This window comes from Chaetodon trifascialis, chromosome 3, assembly GCF_039877785.1.
Source record: "Chaetodon trifascialis isolate fChaTrf1 chromosome 3, fChaTrf1.hap1, whole genome shotgun sequence".
Taxonomy (NCBI): Eukaryota; Metazoa; Chordata; class Actinopteri; order Chaetodontiformes; family Chaetodontidae; genus Chaetodon; species Chaetodon trifascialis.
This window is the reverse complement of record NC_092058.1, coordinates 8,602,754-8,626,580: the sequence shown is the minus strand read 5'-3', so window position 1 is coordinate 8,626,580 and position 23,827 is coordinate 8,602,754. Positions and strand designations below refer to the sequence as shown.

The following is a 23,827-nucleotide window of genomic DNA, read 5'->3' as shown; positions in this document are numbered from 1 at the left end:
TGAAGAGCAAAGTAGTGACAAAAGATAAAATAATTGCTGCCGTGAGTTGTAAAATCCTATGAATTGGTGAACCTTTAAACGCACCGATCTGTTACCCAAAGACCACTTCTTATTTCAGTGTCTCACTACTAGCATAAGAAGCACTGCATTGCCTTGCGTTAACACATTAGCCGTATTCCTTTTATACAGTGGTAATATGTCTCAACCGTTTATTTGGTGCCACCTACTGGCCAAATATATTAATGAATTCTGCTTCAGACTCTTTCAGAAGACAACTCAAGAAAGTTGAGCTGAAATGACACATACTGTATGTGGGTGTTATAGTGTAGATACATTTCAACTTAGTTAGATGAAAGTGATCCAGGACTGTCCTGTTATCACCAGCAGATCAAACCTGGACGAGTCAGCCAGTTGGGAATTCATGAAATGAATTATGGGAAGATTCTTGAAAATACAAACTCAATGGTTTATAGGTAATCCATTAGGCAACCTAGTAAAAAAAAGGAAAAAAGTAGTGTTCAGGTCTGTGATTGGGTTGCTTGCATGAGTTTTATGACCCTCTCACTTGCTGATGTTGTTGCCTTGCAAATCAGCTGAATTTATGCTGTTAGTTCTTTGCAAATTAGTTTGATGTAGATTTATCCCCCTCAGCCTTTCGCCCCACCAAGCCAGCTTGCCTTGACTTCCAGAGAGGATGGTGAAATGTTTCATTGAAGTTATTTTTGGCCACGTTACATAATAAGTCTCTCTTTCTGTCTCTTCGCATGATGTGACATGATGCTGCGCACTTGGCAGGAAAGTCAGCGTTGAAGTACTAATTGTGGTGTATCATAGAGATATTTAAGGATGTTTTAGCTCCAGCCAGGAGCTGTCTGTCAGTCATAAGAACACTGGAAAACTTGTGCTGTTCTGAAAGACAGCTAAGGTACAATATCTGCGTGCCTGGGTGCTTTCATTTTTGAGCAGTTGGAAAGTAAGAGCTTTACCAGGTCAGTAGATGCAGACAAACCATCTGGGGTTGTGGACGTTTTCCCAGGCGGCAAGTCGACCTGTGAACCAGAAGTGGGTCCAGTAAACACATTAAAAAGTCTCACGCTGTTAGATGGATTTGCATTAGATTAACCAGCCAGCTTGATGACGATGATGCATAAAGTAAGAAAGCGCAGACCGAACAACATTAACATTATGCTGCTTTTAAGAGAGCTCAGAAACTACACCTTGACTTCACCTCAGCAAAATATATGCTTTATCACGTTTCAGTCAGTTTAGCTGCAAAATAGTTGCAGATTAACTGAAAATATCATTGTTCATTTATTGATACACAGTGTTTCCCACCAACACCAGTGCCATTTCTGCAAATGATGGCTCATTTAATTGTTGGTCGGTCTCCCTGCTGATAATTTAGTTAACGAGTTTGGTCTCCAGGATTGACAGCCTTGTGTTCAGAACATAGACTAACTCATCAGAGCTCACTTGAATGCATCAGTTTTGGACACATTTGTGCAGAGGTGTTCATACTAACCATTCGGGAACTCCAGATTGATTTTATTCTGGAATTCAGCCGGCCGTCTTCTCTGCAGGGAAAAGCCAATAAGGATCCTTCGTCCTGCACATAGTAATGTTTTGATGAAGAGTTTCCATGGAGAAGAGGGGCTATTCGCCAACAGGTCAGTTGTCAATGTGTTTGTGAGGGTGGGCAAGGAGGATACGAGTAAATCAATGAGCTGCACGCAGCTCTACGGTGAGATAAGACTTAACCCATTTTAAATGGTGAAAAAAATAGAAAATCTATATGCGCTGATCAATGTTGATATTGTGGCAGGCCACCGCAAGTAAATCGCTGCGAGGAGGACACTGATATTTATTTTTCACCATCGAATGTCCCTTTCCTTTAATTTGATCTCTTTTAGTTCTCGTCATTTTACTTGCTGAACGTCTTTTCACTCCAGTGGGTCAGATTGGTTTTCTGTGTCGGTGGCCCCGCCTTTCGTCTTCAGCTGCGGCTGGATTGCTTTCTCTCTGGCTTGGAAGTCGAGGTGGGAAAGGATGGAGGCCATGGCCACAGCCGGGAGGGGTTCAGTCAGCAGAGAAGACACTCGAGTGTTAATTTGCAGCTGGATTCACACCTCCAACATTCCATCAGAGAGCCAGAAAGCTGCAGACCTGGCGAGATGATAGCCCTGTCACCTTCGATCAGACCCAGCGATTGCATAAACCATCCCCGCCATCTATAAGACTTTGCTGCAGGGCGATTGGATCCCCAACCCCTCTTCCATCCCTCCCTCTCCCTCTCTCATTTTCTGACTCCGCCAAGATACCTCTCTCTCGTCCTGTCACAGGCTGCTGAACCCTCTTATAGGAGCCCCTTGTCCAAAAATGTGCCAAATGTAATAAAAGTGTGATAGCGCTTGGCTTCTCGTCCGGACCTGGCACCAGAGCAGCGAGAAGGAAATTATGTTTCCGAGTTAAATTGGTTTCCTGGCATGTGATAAGTTGGGGTGAATTTTTAATCCATGACCTCATGAAAATATGTCAATCTCCCAGCTGCTATCATTTCTGCCATCCTGTCACCTCCCTCTCCCTCCCTGCTCCCATCTGCCTTTTGCCCCTGTGTCTTTCTTCTGGCTTCGCTGTTCTTAAAAAAGTGAAAGGCAGCAGGTGTGGGACACCTTTGCTCCTCAACCAATTACCTCACCAGTGTATAATCCTACCCAACCTCACCTCTCTTCCCACTCAATCCTTCTCCCTCCCTGCCGCTCTCACTCCCTCACCTCCACCCACGCGATTCTTTCTTTTTTCATCTCTTCCCTTCATCCCTGCAGCCCTGTTAGGCTCTGTGGCTCACCAATTACAGCAGCAGTAGGCAGCTAGCTAAAGTTACTCCCACAGGCAGTCTCCATGCATGCAGGAGGCATGCAGCTGACTGACATGACACAGGGTGTTCTCCCGTTGCCAGCCCACCACCTGAGGGAGTCTGATAGCCAGGCTCCAGCGGGGATCGGTGTTGCTGGCTTTACATGGCCGCCCATTCGCTGCGCCTCGTACCAGGCGGCTGACACTTTTCCTTTCAAGTGAACATGCTGAAAGGCTTGTGGATGGGCGAACAAGCCGAGGTGTGACTGCAGAGAGTTGAAGGGTTTTGGTTTAAAAGTTTAAAGACCGAGGCACCGGCGTGTAAGTAGATTTGGGTGTGAAATGGAGTAATGTGCGTCTTCGAGGGGAGAGTTTTGGCGATGGTTATGTTCCCTGAATGCAACACGAGGGCTTAGGTTTGGTTTCTGAGGCTCTGTGGAGTATATCTGAATCGATCAGTCAATCAACAGAAAATTAATCAGGAAATAGCTTGATAATCGTTGGTTAATAATTTCAGTCTTTTTTTTTTTTGTTTTAAGCCAAACATTTACCTATTCGGCTTCTCACTTCACTGTGAGGATTTGCTGTTTTTCCTCTGTGTTCTATCATTGTAAACTGAATATCTGTTGGTATTGAACAACACATTTGAAGACATCTCTTTGGGCTCTGGAAAACTTTGTCTTTATGACGTTTATAGAAAAGATATCTGGTCCATTAATTGAGAGAGCAAGCAGCAGATTAATCTATAGTGAAAATAATCCTTAGTTGCAGCCCCAGTTTGAATTATTAATGGACTAACACCAATCTCCAATGTATTGGATAAATATGTAATGGTGTTAAGCAAAAAAACCAAACCACTGTTTCCAAAGTAAAGAACTTAAACTTAATGTCATGTGTCCATATTTCCTACAAAGACCTTAACTGCATTATCTTTGATTGATGATACATTCTAGTGTCTTTTTAGGAGAATTATCTGGGAATGAAAACAGATTTAATTGAATGCATTAAGGCCACTCAGATGAGCATTTCAACATTTTAATCAACTCAGAGCTTCTCTGGTCTGGATTTGGCTCAGTAAAAGGACAATGTTTAGAAAGAATTTAGGGAAGGAAACAAAGTGAAACTGCGAAAGTGGGTACAGCAGCCTTACACAACAGACTAAAGTTTATCTTAAGGGCAGTATTTAAGACCGCAAATCTCTTATCTAAAATGACTTTTTATAGTGCAGCAGCGACTGTCTGCCAGCTCTCAATTGCTTCTTATCTGATGTATAGAAATTCAAGACACTTTAGCAAGGGTGCCGATGTGTTTTGTAATCTGTGTTTTTGTGTCAAATGGAGGAAGATTGGTATCTATCAAATATTAGCGCAAAAGATTATTGAACAGTATTCTATGATGATGTGAAAACAGAAGCAGAGGAATAAATTGAATTCTGTCACGGAACGATAAGGAGGGTTTTTTTTCATAAACTCTTACGATATACAGTGAATAAAATTCTTAATCTGCCTTTTCTGCGCGTCATTTCACAGCTAAGGCTGGCAGTTGTCACCTCCCAGCAACATCTGCGTATCTTCCTCTGTCAAGATGTTCCTCCGTTCGGCCGTTAGTCGCAGAGATGAACAAATAAAGAGGGGAGGGATGGCTCAGTTTTATTTGTCTGTCAGTCTCGTCCTGCGTACAATCACCTTCTGTGCTGGATGTCAGATAGAGAGAGCTGGGAAGGCATTGCAGGGGCCTGCCGTTAAACAAAAATTAATCCTGACGTGCACAGCTAGAGGCGAGGTAGCGGCGGTGAGTGGAAATTGGACCAAACCTACCCATTCATCATCAGACATCAGACGGTGACATGTGCGGAGGCCCGGTCAACATGCCAAGAGCCGCTATACACTCTCACGTACATGCACAGGCATCCTCCTGCCTCCCTCTGCTCTCGGCCAATCAGCCGCCGTCAGCTCAGGAGCCAATCAGGAGCAGGGGGATCTCTGCTGGAGATGTTGAGGGGCTGAAGAGAAGGCTGTGTCAAAGTCGTACCCTGTGAGGCAAGGCTGCATTAAAATTCATACTGAGCCGAAGCACCAGCCTGAATACTGATCAGTGTACAGGTCCCGTCCTGCAGTACCAGTCAGAGAAAAAGAGCATTTTTATATAGGTGTCCACACACGTGTTCCTAACACACATGTAACCATGAACGCACATCATGAGAGCAACAGCAGAGATGAAGAATAAAGAGTTAGAAAGGGGAGAGTGGGAGAAAACACAGAGCGTGAGATCCCGTTATACAAGGCTGTTGTGTCTTTGATATGGTGTTGCAGCCATGATAGGGAGGAGAGTGAGAGAATATCTATTTATGAGCGTGTGTGTGGGCAGATGTGGGCATGCAACCATATGCTGTTGCTATTTTTTCCTCTGTACATTATGTTTGCGCTTTTTGTAAATGGCTTGTAAATGCAGTGTTTAAAACAACAGGTACGTCCTCACTTCTTCTCGCCTTCGTACCTTGTTGTAAAGCGATGTCTGATCCAGGACGTAATCCGTCTCATGTCTAAACCTGGAAAACGTGGTATTTGCTAATGTATGTTTTTCTAGAATTTATACAAATTGAGAAGTCGGAGGCAGCATATTTGGTTTAAATCATTCTGAAAGGTTAAGCCAATTTCTAGGTCTGCAGCTGCACAGTAATCTTATATTATCATTTATTATCTTTGACCTTCATTAAAATGTGATGATATGATCACATTTTGTCATAATTTTTCACATTTCTGTTGTCCAAATTAGTCCTTCCAAGAATATTCAAATTAAAAACTAACATTTTTTTAATTCAAGAGTTTTGTCAAATGTGATGCACAAAGAAAATCGCAGTTTATTGCATTAAACACCAAGTTGACAATTTAAAAACTGAAAGGATTAGAAAATCAACCAAAAACTCATTTATATTCACTGGTTTAAGATACACAATTGTCAATACTTAAGGTTTTTTGTATCTAATATGGTGCTTTGTTCACTATTTTCTGATGCTTTTCACAGATTGTTTGCTCAATTGAGAAAATAGACTTCGAATAATTAGACTATTTTACGTAAGACCAGATACACATTATTGATCCCACATAGAGAAATTCCAAAACTTTAACAAATACTATGTACATTGTGAACATCAGCACATGCAAATGACATGAAGAAACAGATGTAGAAGGCACTGAATACTGGAATATTAACTATGAAAGTGACTTGATGCAGAAATGGGCACCAAGAAAGTGAAGAAATTAATACAAAAATTAAATTTCATTTTACATTCATACATTTGCTACATCTTTATTATTGTATCAGAAAAATCCTCATTTTCACTGATTTCAACCACATTGAGAAGAATAACTGTACATTTATTGCATTATTGTTAAAGTTCAGCACATCCTCCCGTGTCCATCTGTGATCTGTATAATATTAAACTTACATGTGGGTCACTTTCAGGCAAACTCATTTTCTCCCAGAATTGCACATGGATATGTATGTTTGGGTTGAATCACCGTCAATCCTGATTTGACTGGAATTCAGATTAAAGTGACCTTAATCCTTCACCTGATTCCACTCAATATCCAATCTTCCTCTCTCTGTCTCTCTCGCTCTCTTTCTGTCTGTCCATATATACACATACTGTATGTGTGTGTATATGTATGAGAGAGAGAGAGAGAGAGAGAGAGAGAGACCTCTGTCAGTGATTGCCAGTCATGAATTAATGTGTCACTGTAGTGACGTTCGGAGGAGACGAGAAATTCAGCGAGTGAACTCATGACCTGCTCGGATTTGGCAATGCACCAAGGAACAATGGCGGGGAACGCAGCCAGAAAATCCAACTTTCTTTTTTTTTAATTGTTTGTTTCCATCCCACTAATTCCATTTAAATTCCTCACTCTTCCGCCAGATGAAGCATTTCTCTCTGGATACAAATGAAATGTCTCCAAACAAGCGCACGCACTCACTGTTTACTCCACTGTGAGTCTGACTAACAGCCAAAAGGTTCGTCTATATTTACGTTCATACATGAAGTAGCTGTGAACACATTTTGGATGCCTATAAAAAGCCAAATTTTTCAGGAGCTCTGGACTAGCTATCATTTTTCACGTGTCCCTGTTTTCACATGAAATGGCTAAAATCCAGCCATCTCTGCCGGGGCTAAGATTAATTGGCCACAGCCGTTCCTCCACTGCTGCACAACACCGTTAGTGGGGTCCGAGCCAAGCATATGCACCATCACATATATACACACTCACACACACACCAAATCAACAAGTGGCCCTTGAGTCTCTGTTGAGTCAGCTCTTGAAGAATCAACACCGAGCTCTTTGGCTCTTCCCCTTGAAGTCGGTCCGCTGAGAGAAAGAGTAGATATGGCAGCGTGACACAGAGCAGGAAGAGAGAGAGCGAGCACAGCGGACTGTAAGTGTAAAGAGAGAGAGAGAGAGAGAGCTGTAACTGCGACTGTCGCCACCTCCGTGCGAGCAGGATCAATAAAACAAAGTCAAATAGCTCTCACCAAGTAATCCTCTGTGGCTCTGTTCAAAGATCTGTTGGAAAACTGCGAATTGTCCGAGTGAGAGCAGCGGAGCAGGCCTCCACTCATTTGCAGTAAAAGTTTATGTTTGCACTCAAACACTGGAAGTGTCCCGAGTCCTGGTGCAGCTCAAAGTCCCCGACAGCAGAAAGCAGAGGCTGCAGACCATGTGAGAAATACTCCAGAGGGGAAGCACTCATACATCCCTGTTAAAGTCTAAACACAACGTATGATCATAATTATGACATTTATACAAATACTGCTACTACCACTAATAATAATAAGAAATAATAATAATAATAATATCTCAGTCTTCTCTCTGAAATCTCTCATATTTGGCTTTACATAACAAAGTGAATTCAAAAACAGACTAATTAAACTTCATGTTTCTTTATAGTGAAATTGGTGCCGTCATAACTTCTGCCTTAGTATTGATTAGCAAACAGCAACTATTTTGTTGAATCGATCATGAACATAATAATTAGTTGCAGCCCTGATATTGGCATTTTTTCCGATTAATCAATGAAACATGTTGCCAATGAAATGCCAGACAATAGTGAAAAATGCCCATCAATATATCCACGAGAGCCCGAGGTGACATCCTCACATTGCTCGCTTTCATAAGCCAATGCTATAAACAGAGAAAAGCAGCAGTATATATAACATACTGATGAATTTAATGGTGCGTTCACGGCTCAGCTCTTCTGTCAGGGTGTGATTGGCTGCAGGTTGTGGAAGTATCTGGAGGTTGAAAGTTGAATTTAGTGGAACAGAAAGCCAGAGCGGTGTGTGCTGCTGCAGCTCGTACAGTTGCAGACAATATTGAAAATAATGGCCTGCATGCATTTTTTATCTCCCATCCTACAAACAAGCCACCTCTGCAATTCGTTTTGAATGCAGTGAGCACAAGTAGCACGATACACCGCAAAGCAGAACACACACTTTCATTTTCTCGCTCGCTATGACACCCACTTGGTTATAAACCACAGTGCATCAAGTTTCAGTGTATTCACAATAAACTCCTGCTGTGAAATGTTTAGAATAAGGAAATGAGAGAAGAGTGTAGACTCAGTGTTTTTGTTTTGTGGAGGATTTGGAAGATGATCGCATGCTCAGCGAGCAGTAAAGCTCTGGATTTTGACCATAGATAGGGAGAGGCTTTGATAGCGAGAGCCATTGTTGGACGGATCCCATCAGATTGAAGGAGGATAAGCTGCTTGGGGGATGCGGTCAGAGCAAAAACTCTTTTAGGCACTGTCATTTTTCCAAAAAGGGGGTTTCCGTCATTCCTTTGATGATGGAGTTTTAATTATTAGACGATGAGGAGAAATGGGCCGTGGAGAGATCAGTGATAGGATAGAGAAGTTGTCTTCAGGGCATTAGCCCTTCAGATATACAACTGTGTGTGTGTGTGTGTGTGTGTGTGTGTGTGTGTGTGTGTGTGTGTGTGTGTGTGTGTGTGTGTGTGTGTGTGTGTGTGTGTGTGTGTGTGTTCTCACTTACATCACTTATCCCTTTGATCCTTTAAGAAGTGCTGTGTGTGTGTCGGTCTGTGTATGTACTTTGATCGTGGAAACGCTCCACAGGGTAATCTATAGTAAGCAGTAATGCGAGATGACACTGACAGGTGTAGTTTTATTTTTGTAGCAAAGGTGAAGCTTTTCATTGCGGGGGGGGGTTAAACAGCGCAGGATGGTTTTAGTTGGATTAGTCGTTGAATTAGCTGATTAGCTGTGCTTTACCATCACTAACACGGCCACCACCTGTGTGGCTCAGCTGACTAGTAACGTCCAATCATGTTGATGCAGGTGTGCATCTTTTGCTGTCACAGCTCCCTCCACCACCCCAAATTCAACAATACTGTAAATGGTAAATTCCTTGATGCCAGTGTTTCAGACTTTGTTCAGGAAGTCTCACTGAGATCGAGAGCTCTTTTGGAGTCACACGCAGCCAAACTATTAAAAACAATCCCCAATGTTAAAAATGACTTAGTGGAATTATAATTTCCCTCAGATCAATTAGTCCTGAGCTCAAATGTGTTTACAGGTCATTCCAGTAATACAGTGCATGGTACCAGAAACCAGCCTTCTCCAGATTAGATTTGTTCAGCTGTTCACTTTCAACTCAGGGTGTTAAATATCTACATTTCAGGCTGCAGCCACTAATCATTTTCATAAGGATCAATCTGTAAACATCATGACGAGATATTCTGGAAAGATTGTATTGAGTCTTTCCAGAAGTGCCTCCTTGAAATTCCTTGCTTTGTCAGAGCAACAGTCCAAAACCCTAAAAATAGAGTTTGCAATGATAAAACATGAGAAGAGGAAGCAAATCTGCACATTAGTGAAGTCAAATCTTCTGGATCAGTTTTCTGTCCACCAGTGTATCAAGTTACGGCTTGTCTTCCAAAGTTTACATACATTTTATATTTTGAGTTCGGACAATGGCGCAAAGGGCACAATATAGATATGAGTGAGTGGGTTCACTGTTGTGTGTGCGTCTGTTAGTGCGATTTCATGCATACATTAGTGCTGGTTCACTTATTCATCTGCGTTCATAGATGTTTGTCTCACTGGCCCTGTACATCGAGGCCCAGATGCCCGTAGCGCTCTTCTATCATAGAATCATATCATCCTCACGTGGTCTGAGAAGGTAAAAATAGTTGAAAACAAACAAGTATAATCCACGTGTTCTGAAAACCCTCTGCAGGAAGCTCCGGCCTCCCTTTTAACCGCTGTGTGTGTTTCAACCTGCAGGTCAAAGCGAGCTGAACCTTAAGTGCAGCAGAAGAAGCTTTTACATTTTAGAGCCGGAGACATAAGTGTGCCTCTCTCCTCCCGCTCTCTCTCTCTCTCTCTCTCTCTCTCTCTCTGCAGGTTCCCATTTCAGATCTGGTTGCCTCGTCTTTGCCTGTCTGATCCCATATCTCTCTCTCTCTCTCTCTCTCTCTCTCTCTCTGTGTCACTATTGGCTTTCTCCCCATCTATCTGTCTGTCTCCATCTCCTCATCCGCACCCTCATTCTCTTGCTTTCCATCTCTTTCTATCAACATCTCCTCCACCTGCTTCTTTCCCTGTTTTTTGTGCTCTTTTTGTGGCCCGAATCTTCACGCTCGGCCCCTTTTCTCAGCGTCCCCGTCTGAGTGGCCCTATTGCTCTGTCTCTGTAGAACAGTGTGCCGGCTGTTAACGGTGCCCCGACGTCATGGCACATGGCTGCAGCATCCTGGCTATAAATAACTTGGTCTCGTGGTGCTCTGTCCAAGACAGGACCGAGAGCCAGAGGGAGAGCAATCTGCTGTCTCCCTCAAGAGACGCTTGAAGGGGAAGGCGCAAATAGGCTTACTCTTTCACAGCTTCACAACCCAGGACCTTCATTGGTCTATAAAGTGATTCTGAATTTATTTTTTTTTTACCCAGACAAGAGAAAACATCCTGTCAGGAAGCCGTTCAAGCACAAAGGCTAATCAAAGCTTAAAGCTCAACACAGTGAGGCGTAAAATAGCACTGGGTCTGCATGAGGCTGCGGTGATGCCTAGCAGGACCGGGCTGGGCTGTGTTTAAGACATGTGAGGGGTTGCCTGTTAGCGTGTCGATAACACTGAATCATCTCTCTCTTTATAAACCTCTGTGGTGGTTTTGGCAGTATAGTTCTGCTTCACCAGCTGACTGCTTCAACACTAATGTGAATGGAGATGCAGTATTATGCTTTTATTACAATGATGAGTGCATCATTACTTCTAGTATATGCTCCTGCTTACATTCTTTTATTATCTCTGTGGTTAAAAACGTAGTACATGAAGCATAACTTACAGCACTAAATCAGTTGATCAATTAATTATGAATGAATCTTGGAAAAAAAGTCACTGACATTTACAGTTTCTAGGTTTTCATATCTGCAAATTAGTTGCTTTTTTCAGCTTCTCCAAAAACAAAATATCTTTGGGTTTTGTTCTGCTGGTCAGACAAAATAAAACATTTAAAGGTGCCACTTGTGAGTTGACATTTTATAGATGGAACATCATTTACATCCATACCAAACATTGCACCGTGGATACAATTTAAACAGTAATGAAAGAGCAGGATCACAGGGGGTCTCTTCAGCCTGTCCACACCACAAACATGAAGCGGAGCAGAAAGTGCCGTCCAAACTGGAGTTTTTGTAGCTTCCATTCATCCCCAAGAGTATAGCTGTAGCTCTCTCATTTGTATTTACATCCCTGAGGGGGCAAACCAGCGACAGCGGGACCCTCTATGTCCCCACAGAGCCACCACGGGTGTCTAATGTAGAAGCATTATTAAGCCGCCGCAATTCCTGCACATTTCAACACAGGCGAGGGTAGTTCTTACCTCGGTTATTTGTATTGCAATAAGCACCTGCCGTTCTAACCAGTGAGCAACTTCGAAGCTAAACAAACACCTGTTGAAGACGTTTAAAGGTTCAAATCTTCCAACCTTTATTAACCCTCCATAACGAAGCAAGAATATGTGACAATTGCTCAGGACTATTATAAAAGCAGAAAGTTCAGAAAGTGAGAGAGAAATCATATATATTTATATATTGTATTGTTTTGCTGGATATGGTATGAGGAAGAGTCACACAGTAAAAATGGATCGACCAACGTCTGGTGTTGCTTATAATCCATTATCAAACGTCGATTGGAAATCAGTGAGCTCGTCGATGATCTCGCAGAGGGTCCGATCAATAAGTCTCCCTAGAGATGGACCTGCCCCTCCGATACTGTTTGTTTTGAAGATTTATTTGTTTTGAAGATTCGCCTCGTGCCCCAGACTGTGAGCTTGTAGACAGATGCTTCTCGATGGAGTCATGATGCCTTCAGCAAGCTGTCACCTAGATAACATCACACAGTTTCTGCCGTTCTGTGTTTTGAGAGTAAAAAGCTGCCGAGCGTTTGAACATGTCTTATAATTTCTTCATGTCAGCGTTCAAACTTGTGATGTTGTCGTTTGTCAGCGCAGCGAAAAACTGATTGAGATGTTCCAGTTTGTGTTCCTCCTGTGGCCATATGGAATATATAGCACAGCACATATTGTGGATGCACACTCCATTAGTTATGCTTCTATTTCTCTGCATGTCTGACTGTGGGTGCTCAGAGGAGACGACAAGCCTCCCCTGCTCTCCTGGCAGATGTCCTCTAGTTTGAGCTTTCTGTGTGTCTTGGCTTAAACAATAAGTTAATAAATAAATAAAAGCCAGTCTGTTTCTGGAAAGTTGTTGTTAGCAGACAAAAGGGTTATTTTGACACAGACAAGCTCACGTCTGGCTTGTGCATAATGCTCTCTGCTGGCGTCTCTGTGGTCTTTCGGTCCAGACTAAAAGTGAAGGTGTGTGTTTCTGTTTCTTCCAGGTGACAGTAACCCCAAGGAGAGCAGCCCCTTCATCAACAGCAGTGATGCTGCCGCAGAGAAGAGCCAGCAGTATGACGGCAAGAACATGGCCTTGTTTGAGGTGCGGTCCAATTCTGCACACACCGATTTGTTAGCGCACGCAATCAGACATGAGCGTACGAAGCAGGGTACACTCATTCTCCCAATTCAGTGATTGAATAGAGGCTCTGACATCGATTAATGAGGGTAATTACTGTGTGAAGGGCATGTGGGAACGTCAGGTTAATGCAAGCAAATCTCACACTGCTACAGGAAAGAACTTCAACGAGGCAATTTGCCACAACTCTGCACAACTTTGTTTACATTGGGCTCTCAGCGGGATTTCTAGATTCAACAAGAAAAAGGAAAACAAAATCAGAAAATGAACAGTTTACTGTGTAAGCACTTTGTGTTTGTTTCCAGTTGGGTTGGAATTTGGGGTGCAGCACAGGAACCGAAATGATAAGTTATCAGCACTCACCATGTACAATGCAATATTCATGTTGAAGTCCCTGCATCACCACAAAGGGTCAGAATTTACAGCTGCACTAAAGATACAGCGTTTGGCTCACAGTCTTTAAACTATTGCATCTCTTCTCCTCTGCTTTGCTTTAAAACCGTGACTTTCATCCCTGCAGGAGGAGATGGACACCAGCCCCATGGTGTCGTCTCTCCTCAGCAGCCTGGCCAACTACTCCAACCTGCCCCAAGGTAGCAAGGAGCACGAGGAGGCCGAGAACAACGAGGCCGAGTCATCGCGCAAGAAACCCGTCAAGGTATGAAATGAAATCCACCTTTAGATACAGAGATAACAGTTCGACTCAGTAAATGAAGTTTGAATACATGTGTATTGTTGTTCATAGGAATAATGATTACACACAGAAACAGCGTGTCTGTGTTCTTCAGATGCGCTTTTTATACGATCATAAGCAAACTTACAAGTGCAATGACGTTATGTTATTGAGTGAAAAAAATGTGTTTTTTAATTTTAAATAAAGTCCAGGAATTTATTTGTTTTTTTAATCTTGAAGTACCTGTAACAATCTGAAATTCTGGCTAGAACACTGTGGTGCATTATCAGCAGCATATTTGCATTTTCTCCCCATTTTTATTCCTTCTTATCACATAAATCATATGGTGAGCTGTGCTCGCCACAGGAGGACTTAATTTACTGTAAACTATGGTGATTGGTGTCTTCTGTGGCAGCAAGCACAACAAATTCTTGATGCATGAGGATGACTGGGTGAAAATCAGGTGAAACTGACCTGCTCCTTTTTTATGAAATCCTTGTATTTCTACTGTAAATCAATAAAAACTGCAAACGATTAGCTTGAAGTGTGCTGCAGTAAACACAAAAGCGCTAATGGGTTTCACTCTGCATAATAATTTCTATGATGCATTATAATGCTTGTAACTGCTGAGGTGTTATCATCTGTTTGTAAGAGCATTTAAATATACAATGTGCTTTAAAGCAGCGCACCGTACACAGATGTGTGTGCTGCAGGTTTCCAGTTCTGGTTTCATAAAGCACAGATTTTACTGGCTGCAATATAAATAATAATGTTGAAATGATAGTTCAAGCTGTCTGCACAAAAAGAGGGAGGTTTTCAGTTGTGAAAAATGAATCCCCCTGAAATAAATATCTAAAATCAACTTGCGCCGGACTCCTTGCTGATTATGATGCAGTGTGCACAGATAAATCACTTTGCTGGGGATTCACATTCGCTCCCGTAATGTTGTTCATCGTGCACCCTGGACAACTTGTTCACCTGAGGAAGGGCTGTTGAGCTTGTTGCCAGGGGACGGTCATTAAGTGTTACCAAATATAGGTTAGATTACATCATGAATGCCTAACAGCAGAGTTTTTGCTTGTTTTGTTAACACACTCACTGGAGAGGAAGAAAAACTCCACCAGTTTAGAACTTGTCAATCACACTCTGTTGATATCATAAATCCCCTGTTCGTGTTACTGGATTGCATCTTAAATGCCACTCACTAATGAGTTCCTTCCACATCATCCCCTGGTATTTTCTGCTGTTGGGTGTTGAGATGCCAGCAGGAAGGAGTTTACTTTCCAGGCTTTTATTTTTTTGTTTTTTTCTCAGCACTTGATAGACAGCACTTGATATACAGCTACATTATTAATCCTGTGGGAGATGGTGGTTTTAGCGGCAAGGCGAGATGTGACATTGCACAGCAGAAATGAGAAGAGACACTGATAGTGATGACGATAATGCAAATGATGAAAGAAGTTATCCTTAATTAGTGTGACAGGCTGGTGGGAGATGGACTGATTCACATCTTTACATATTTCACACTGACTTTTCAAACTCTGTAGCTCCAGACTGAGACCCTGTGACGTAAAACACAGTTTAGACATTTTGAGTGGCCACAGCAGTGACAGGTTGACAGCTTCTCTGTTACCTTTGACCTCAGCTGTCTCACTTTGACTCAGACAGGTTTTCTTCTTGTTTCTCACCTTGAAGCGAGTCGCTGATGATGACCTTGGATGCCAGTGTTCCTATCTGAGATACTGTCTACTCCCCCCACCTTGAATCTAGATGAGCCCTGCAGATGTACAGTAGATCCTCAGTAAAAAAACTTTTTAACTGACAGAGGAGGTGAGGGCTATGGGTGCAGTCAGCCTCATGACTGTATTGATTGATTTCAGCATGAGCAAACAGACTGCTAAAGTAGATAAAAGGGGGGAATAGTTTTTTCTCTTTGCAGGGTTTACTTGGTTTTTCCAGAGCTTTCAGCCACATCTCATCAATGGATGAAGTTTGCTTGTTTGTCTTGGAGATGGTTCAGTTGTTATCACCTGATCTAAGCATTTAATTTTTAGCCACATTAGCAGCATGGCTATAAAGATGGCAATGTCAGTCAGATGCTTTAGTCACACTAAAATATCCCAGCAACTATTGGATGGATCGCTGTTTCTTTTTCATTCGTGGCCCCTTGAGGATAAAGCCCTCTGACTTCTGTGGTTCTCAGATGTTTCCTCTGAAATATGAGTGAAATATTGTGACAACTATTGAATGGATTGCCATTAAATTTGCTTTAATTTAGCTAATACTTTGGTTTCTGAATAAATACCTGAAAAATGAATGACATCCCCATCAGCCTAAGGTTTTCTTTCTGTTTAGTGCTAAATGTCAAATGCTAGTATGCTAACATGCCAAAAAGCGACGGTGAACATGGTAAATATTACACCTGCTGGATTAAGAACAGCCTCACAGAACTTCTGCCATCACTGTAAACTAAACTAAACCGTGTCAATGACAACTGAGCACACTACAGTGCCTGATGAAGACCCATACGATGTCACTGAATTCACCAGAAACACCAAGTAAGCAACCAGGAATCTGTCAAACTGATGTCAAGGTCAAGAATAAACCTGTAAGTGAAAGAATAGGATAGAACAGCTTGACCATAGAAGTAACTGACAGACAGCAATAATGTGCCGAACCCCTTTGGATGATGAAGCTTGACAGTCCAATACAATTCAAATCAAGTCTGAAAACATCAACAGCGCCGTCTCTTTCCAGAAACAATTCCTCAGCTTATCAAGATGTTCCTCCCTGTGAACAGCTTTCACTGGAACTATTTCCACTGCAGAGCCAGTCCTCATGAAAATAGCTGACGGTGAGCTTATCAGGAGTAATGGGGAGACTGTTTCTGGAGAGAGATGCAACCTTTAAACAGGTTTTAAAGCTCCTCTCTATCATGTCCAGATTGTACAAATAATGCAGGTAGCAGCTTCAGACAACAACAGTGTCCACATGGGAGTTCAGCACTGGCTCACTGTGCAGCTGTTTGCTCATGGTATATTCCCCCATTATCCCATCACTCCCAGTCGTCCCAGATGTGAGGTGTATTTGTCTGGCTCTCCTCAGCTCGGCTAACCCTGGGAGCAGGTCTAATCTTCCCCCTGTCACCCCAACCCCTTCAATACTTTAATTAGTCTGCACGCTACACCAAGCTGCTGCTTCTCCAATCAGCAGCCCATTCCACAGGCAATCTCTCCATCGCCATGAGAGGCTTTTCATTAAGGCAGCCTGTGGCGTTTTATCGCTCACACAGCGACCTCTCTCTCTCTCTCTCTCTCTCTCTCTCTCTCTCTCTCTCTCTCTCTCTCCCCCTCTCCCCCTTCTATTTCTCGCTCCCCTCCCTCCCTCCCGTCCTCGCTCTCCATCTCCTTCATCATCGCTCCCTTGAGTGGGTGAGAGAGTGAGTTGTGAGAGAGGCAGAGTGAGGCAGCGAGCGTTCTTTGTCGCAGTGTGAAAGCCAAGATTAGAGATTTGGTCGGCGTGTGACATGGGGGAGTAGTCTGGAGGTCGCGCAGGTTACGATGGAAGCCAGTCACAGCTAATCTGCGGCGCTTTTCTCCTCCCTGACCTCACTCATTTGAAATTTGACATAACAGGGCTAGTGTATTTGCCCAGTGCCGGGGCAATTCAAGTGTTTTAAAGAAGGCAAAGGCATGCATTAAGGCAACGTTTAAAGTGGCTGGAATCAATATTTTTAGTGGATTGAATCACTTGTGAAAAACCCTCTGAGAATTGTCTCCTGACTCTGTGGTTCCATTCAGGTCTTTGGAGCATTGTAGCATCTTTCAGCTTGTTTTGGTTTCTAGACCACAATTTCACTGTTTTTCGCAGCTGCTTTTAGCAAAAACTCTAAAATGTTATCCTCATGAAGAACATAGTGGAACATTTAGTAGCTAAAGAATCAGATATTTCCCCCAGGAGTTGGTGGAGACAAAAACAGAGCTCCAAAGATGGTGAAGATTTGACATATAATCACCAGGTGGTCAGAAACACGACCCCAAATAAATGCTAATGTTGCTCTTTATCAGCTGAATTAATCAACTCATTCAGCACATCAGCTTTATCAGGTGACATTATGTCAGTATTGTTTGTACAGCTTGTAGCGCTGCCCCCAAGTGGCTAAAAAATCAATACATGCAGGTTTAGAAACACAGTGAAGAAGAGGATAAAATATTTTTGAAGTAATGAAATACGAATAGACAAAAATGACGAGATACAGCGAAAGTACAATCATGAGTTGTCCCGTCTGTGTGCAGCATAGAAGCTAAATGCACCGTTTCCTGTTTGGTTCCTAAAGATCTGAAGGACCTGTTAGCTTTATATTCTCAATGATTATCAGAAATGTATTTTGGCTCTGATTCATATTCATTTGTAAAGCAAATAGCACTTTAAAATTTGCTCCATAGCTAAATGGAAGCCAGTGAGGAAGATCTAAAACAGGAGTGATGTCTTCAGTCCCACTGGTTCTTAGTAGAAATCTGTCCAGCAGCATCCTGAATATGTTGTTGTCGTCTGATTATCTTCATGGGGGATGTTTGCAGAAGGGCACCTTGCTGCAGACGAAGGTAAAACCAGCTTCTCTAAATCTTGTCTGGATGTGAGACCTCTATTTCTTCTGCTTGTTTTAGGTGATAAAAGGCTGATTTAGCTGTTGCCTTAAAGTGGCTGCTAAACCTTAATTCTGTGCCAATGAAAATGCCAACATTTCTTGCCCTTCAGTCTTAACAGTTCGGAAATCAAGCCGAGCAGATGGTCAGTTTGCAGGAGTTTCTTATGTTTTGTTTGTCTAATAAAATCCAGCATACAACTCACATGCAGTAGTATTTGCTCTTTATTGTCTTGTGCACTGACCAAACTAAGCACAGAACAAACTGAGAACCTCTTTTTATTTTATTCAAGTCATTTTCTAGCTCAGTGCTTGAGGGACATTAGACCATACGCTCTCTGTCCCTGCTTTTTACAGTGTAATGTTCCTTCACATCAATGTTGTTTCCCTTCCAGGTGCTTTATGATCCCTGCTCTTATCTTTGACCTCACCCCCCTCGCTCCCTCCCTCTCTCATTAGACTGATGTAATGGTCAGTATACCCACAAGCAACCCTCTGAAGGATGTGCCCTGATTAATGTCAATTCATGTTAAATATTACAGGCGGGGAGCCCATGCATTCACAGCAGAGCTGATCAGGAATGTCACACCTCATTATTGAATGATCGTTTAGTGCATAGAAGAGCAAAAAAAACTGAAACAAGATGTTCCTCAGAACTTCAGAAAGATGATTTCAGACGTCTTGTTTTATTCAAGTAATAGTCCATAGATCAAAGATGTTCAATTTACAGTCATATATGACATAGAAGGGCAGCAAATTTTCTCATCTGAGAAGCTGTAGCTAGTGAATTTTGAATTTGAATTGAAAATATATTTTTCCACCCATCAACGCATGGATTAATCAGCTAATGGTTTCAGCTCTGCTACACTGGGGTCCAATTGAAGACAGTCCTAATATCCTATTTTAGCTTGTAAGTACTTATTTTTTCTCATCTAAGATAAATAGTCTTGTCAAGCCGCATTTGCATAACATTTTCAAACTTAATTGAGCTCAATTTAAAAAGCAAATAATCCACCTTTGAGAACTTTTATCCTGAAGTTATTCTTAAAGTCTTTTATAGCTTTAAGTTTCATAGAGCCTCCATGTGCCCTTTGCTTGACACTATCAAATTTCCTTTGATCAGACTCTATTTTGCTTATTTGTAGGCGAGTTTTTGCAGTGCAGAACAAGTTTTCAGCTCACCTGTCCTACTTACATCCAAGCCGGGTTACTGCTGACCTGAATTTCCAAGAGCAAGAGATCGAGTGTAGCTACTATTCAGCAGCACGTGTGCATTAGTGGATAAGGAGCCTTTTAGCCTTGACTGTGATAGCGCGGCTAAATAGAGGTTTCACAACCATGTGGGAACACATGAGGCTTTGTGGAGTCTTTTAACCTAGAATATTCTAGTAACACATGTAGACGCTGTTTCGAGGTGGTGAGTCTTCAGCACCACAGAGGACGTTCACAGTCAGTGTGTTACAGATAACCAGTGGATAACGCTTTCACACACACGCACGCGCACACACACGCACGCGGTGTTGACCGCTGAGTGACTGGTTCATCCACAGCCGGTCAGGGAGGCTGATGTTCACTGGCCTCTCCTCTCGCTGTCTGTTTAATAATTCAGCACACCTGAGCAGAAACACATTTGCCCTATCAGTTCCTGTTTGGCCAGCAGAGCGTGGAGATGGCGTTACAAGCTCCCAGTCTGCCTCCCTCACTGTCATTAGCCTCCTCTCCCACCCTCCCTCCGCCTCACCTGCTCCACTTCATGTCTCTGTTTCTGCCTAATAAAACTCAAAGTGTGCACACACCTCTCCTCCCTCGTTCTTTCTTCTCCTGCTGTTTCCTCTCTTGTGCTTCTTCCTCTCCTTTTCTTTCCACTTCTCTCCCCTCCTGCTCTTCCTGTCCTCCTTCTCCTCTCCTCTTCTGTTCCTTCTCCCCTCTGTTTCTTCCTCTCCTTCCTTTTCTCTCGTCTTTCTTCCTCTTCTCCTTCTCCTGTCCACTCCTTTCCTTTCTTATTTGCTCCTTTCCTTGCCTCTCATCTCCTTTCTCCTCTTCTCCTCTCCTCGCTTGTCTTGTTTCCAAGAAGGCTGTTTTACATATAATGTGTTACTTTGGTGTATTAACATTTGACTAATGAATTAATTAGAATATGTATTGATGAAGTCTTGGTGGAGGTCTATTGCTCCACTGTAGGAAATGGAGACAAACATTTCACGATTTTGAATTCGATGATGTGATCCTACAGTAATCTTTGCACGTTGCTATCAGCTGGCCTAAAGACAGATGAACCTCTGCTAAGAAATGAATAAACATTGCACCGCAGAACCAGAGGGGTTTTGATGTGCTGTAGATTCTGGTGCTGCTGGAGAGCATACAAAAAAAAACCCTGTAAGAAGTGATTTAAAAGATGACACTAGTTTTGCCAGCCTAAGCAGGTTGGCAGGGTGTCCCAGAGCCTGAAGGCCTGGACGTTTCCTTTCCTCTCTCCTTTCAGATGTATGAAGTCTCACCACATTCCTCCCCCTGCTCCTCGTTCCTCTTTCATTTTCTGTCCCCTGCAGCAAGCCAAGAATATGAGGTTACTCTCACCTTCCCTTTTTAACTCTTCTCCAAACTGAAATGTCTCGCAGAGAGAGCAGCCTCTGCTAGCCTCAGATATCCAGGAGGTGTCCATAGGTGCATTGAAATAAGACCGTGGGGGTCTGAGAGAAGAGAAGGAAAACAGTGATCAATACAGCATGAGCTAAAGAAATTCCAGTTCTCAAAGTAGTAGCAGCAAGTAGATTTTAGAGAGGAAGTGCTTTGGAAAACTATGACTGATATGAGTGTTTTGTGATCTGCCACCTCTGTGGTAAAGGTTTGCTTAAGTTATGGCTACTAGAAGTAATTGGTTAAGTTCAGGAAACCATTGCTGTAAAGGTTAAAATACACAGTTTAACCCTAACCATACCATGACCATATCTCAGGCACAGAAAGCAGAAACTATAAAGCAAGAATTAAAAATATTTATTTCCATTTTGTGCGACTATGTGTTTCTATTATTCAGGGCAAATATTGTACTTTTTCCTCCACTGCATTTATTTTGATAACTTTACTTTGCAGATTGAGTAATAATACCAAAAACACTTCACCAATAAATGTGTTATTGTTATTATCATGTCACAAGCTAATCAGCAGTGATTTAACTGACGAGCCCCACCTTTATCAGCTGCAGCATTGCCGTGATGTACACATTAATGTATTGATTGAGGAGTACTTTTACTTTTGGTACTTAAAGTAAAGTTTGATGCAAATACTTATATTTCTACTGTGGTATTGTTACTTTGGTGGAAGATCTGAGTGCTTCATGTGAATAAAGTGCTCCTGATGGATTTGGGGGCTGGAGAGACGCAGCCTGGTGAGAGGCTACTGGTAAGTGGTAGGGCAGCAGGAGGCAGTGAATCTGAAGTAGGTGCCGCAGAAGATGTACTGAAAGGTCCTGCTGTGCGTCTAACACACCTGAGCCATCCATTCAGTGGGCTGACTGCACTTCCCAGGGGGTCGGGGGGCAGCTGTTCCTTCCTAGTTCAGTGGTGCCACGCTGGCCTACCTGTGGCTGTGCAGCAGTCAGCGCTGCCTTTGCTCGCGGTGGCCCGCTCTCCGGGGAAATCATCACTCTGCTGGCTCCCAGCCCATTAAACAGACATTCATTCTGCCTGTGTGTGTGTCTATCAGAGCAGACGCTGGTCGGGACTGCAATCCCCGTCCACAAATGAACAAATGAAACACCAATTGAATGAAAATAGAAAAGCGGCATTTTCATTAAACAGCCAGCCTTTTTCTCCCAACGGGGACATTGATTCAATGCATGCACAAGTGTTTCATCTGCTTTGGGCTATTTCTCAATATAAAGTCATTAGAAGTAACCATTAGTTTGCCAGATTTCTTCGTTTTGGTGGCTGTTTACCAAACCCACAGAGGTGTTTCATCATGTTCAGGTTCTCAGACTCAGTGTAAGCCCTCTCACTATCTATTATCTGTGTCTGTACATCTTATGTAACAGCCAGGATTTCTAGCAAACACCGTGTTTCAAAGCCCGCCTATTGTTGAATCTGGATTATAATTTAACACTCTGCTGTGAGCTGCTGCAGACACTCATGCAGCGGCCAACATACGAGGTCTGCCTGATTGTGGTTCTCCATTGTGTGGGAGAGCAGGCGGGGAAAATGACATTTTGCAGTCTGGAGAGGGTTGTTGCCTACTTTGGTTATGTTGCTCTCCTGTGGAGTGTTGTGAGGCATAAACACCTTTTTTGTTGTAATACTGAACAGTATTAACACACCTTTTAGGGCAGATTAGTATAATCTGTAATCATTATTTTCTGTTGCTCTATGCTTTTTAACCTGCCTTCCTCTAAGTCTACAGAAACATATGAAAACCATTAGAGGACAGAGGTAGCACTTTATTTTTTACAGTACTGTTTAAGCTTTTTTGACAAACTGTTCAGCAAAGATGTTATCTTTTTTTGGATGCTGCCGTCTAACCTCAGTGTGCTATTTGAATTTACAAAGCCATACTTTTTTCTTATCTGTTTCTGATAAAATCAGCGGTTTAGGAGGTTGGTTTCATGATTGCAACTATTCGTCAGACAACTCTCTTTTCTGTTTTGATCTGTTTGACGTGATTGCTGCAAAGGATTTGGCCGAATAAAACAGGCTGTAAAATATGTGTCCACCTTTTTGACTTCAAACACCCCAAAACAAAGTCACTGAAGTTTCAGAAATCCGTTTTAATTAGAATCAGCCACCTTGAAAGGACTTTTCACTTTCATCCTCTTGGGGGTGTTGTGTCTGCTGTTGTGCATTACAGTATGTAAATGCACACAGGTTTTCCTCTAATAACTCACTTGTTATTACACACTGACCTCAGAGCACTTTCTGCTGCAGCAGCAGTTTTAGGTCTAACAACAAAGTGCTGATGGTGGGGGTACCTTTCTACCTGCAGCACCAGACTGCTAATGTACATCACACACCAAGTCCCTGAAGGACCTGTCAGTGGAAACTCAGTCTTTTTAATTACAGCATTGCTACTGGGTGGTCTGGGAGTCATGAAAAGATAAGAACTTGGAGGTGAAAAGAGACGACGTCGTGTTTTGTCAGTTTTCAGAAGAGCTGAGACGAATTAAATTACCCATGAAGTCTTTTGTAAATCATAATAGTTTATTGTTTCAAGTAAACTATTGTTCTTATAGTTATTTAGTTATAGTTATTCTTTCGTTATTAACTGAGGAAATACAGCCAGATAATGATACTTCACATGGTAGCGTGGGTGCACAGAGAGCAAAAATATTCCACTAAATGTAAACATTGCTCAGATAAAACAAATGTAGTTTTTAAGGTAGAACCCCATTCACCGTTTCAGTATTAAAAAAAAACAAACTTTATTAAGACCCTTGACAAGCGGATGATGAACAGTGCTCTCCGCCACACACTGAAGGGCACAGTCACAGTGAGTCACAATCTGATTTGCATAGCTTAGACAACAGACAAACTGTGCAAATCATTATCATATAGTGAGGGAGGTGACAGAGATGGACGAGGTTTGTTCTCCCGTGGAGGCCATGATGTTGATCTTTGATT

At 42.5% G+C, this 23,827-nt stretch overlaps 1 protein-coding gene across 2 annotated transcripts in view; it reads left to right on the top strand.

Annotated features, from left to right (window-relative positions):
* Nucleotides 1–23,827, top strand: part of slc12a5a (solute carrier family 12 member 5a) — a 152,366-nt gene that overhangs the window by 90,413 nt on the left and 38,126 nt on the right. For both annotated transcript variants that reach the window (XM_070993832.1, XM_070993841.1), the window contains exons 2-3: nucleotides 12,767–12,867; nucleotides 13,424–13,561. In XM_070993832.1, the coding sequence (XP_070849933.1) occupies nucleotides 12,767–12,867; nucleotides 13,424–13,561 (239 nt within the window). The remainder of the gene's footprint in view (nucleotides 1–12,766; nucleotides 12,868–13,423; nucleotides 13,562–23,827) is intronic.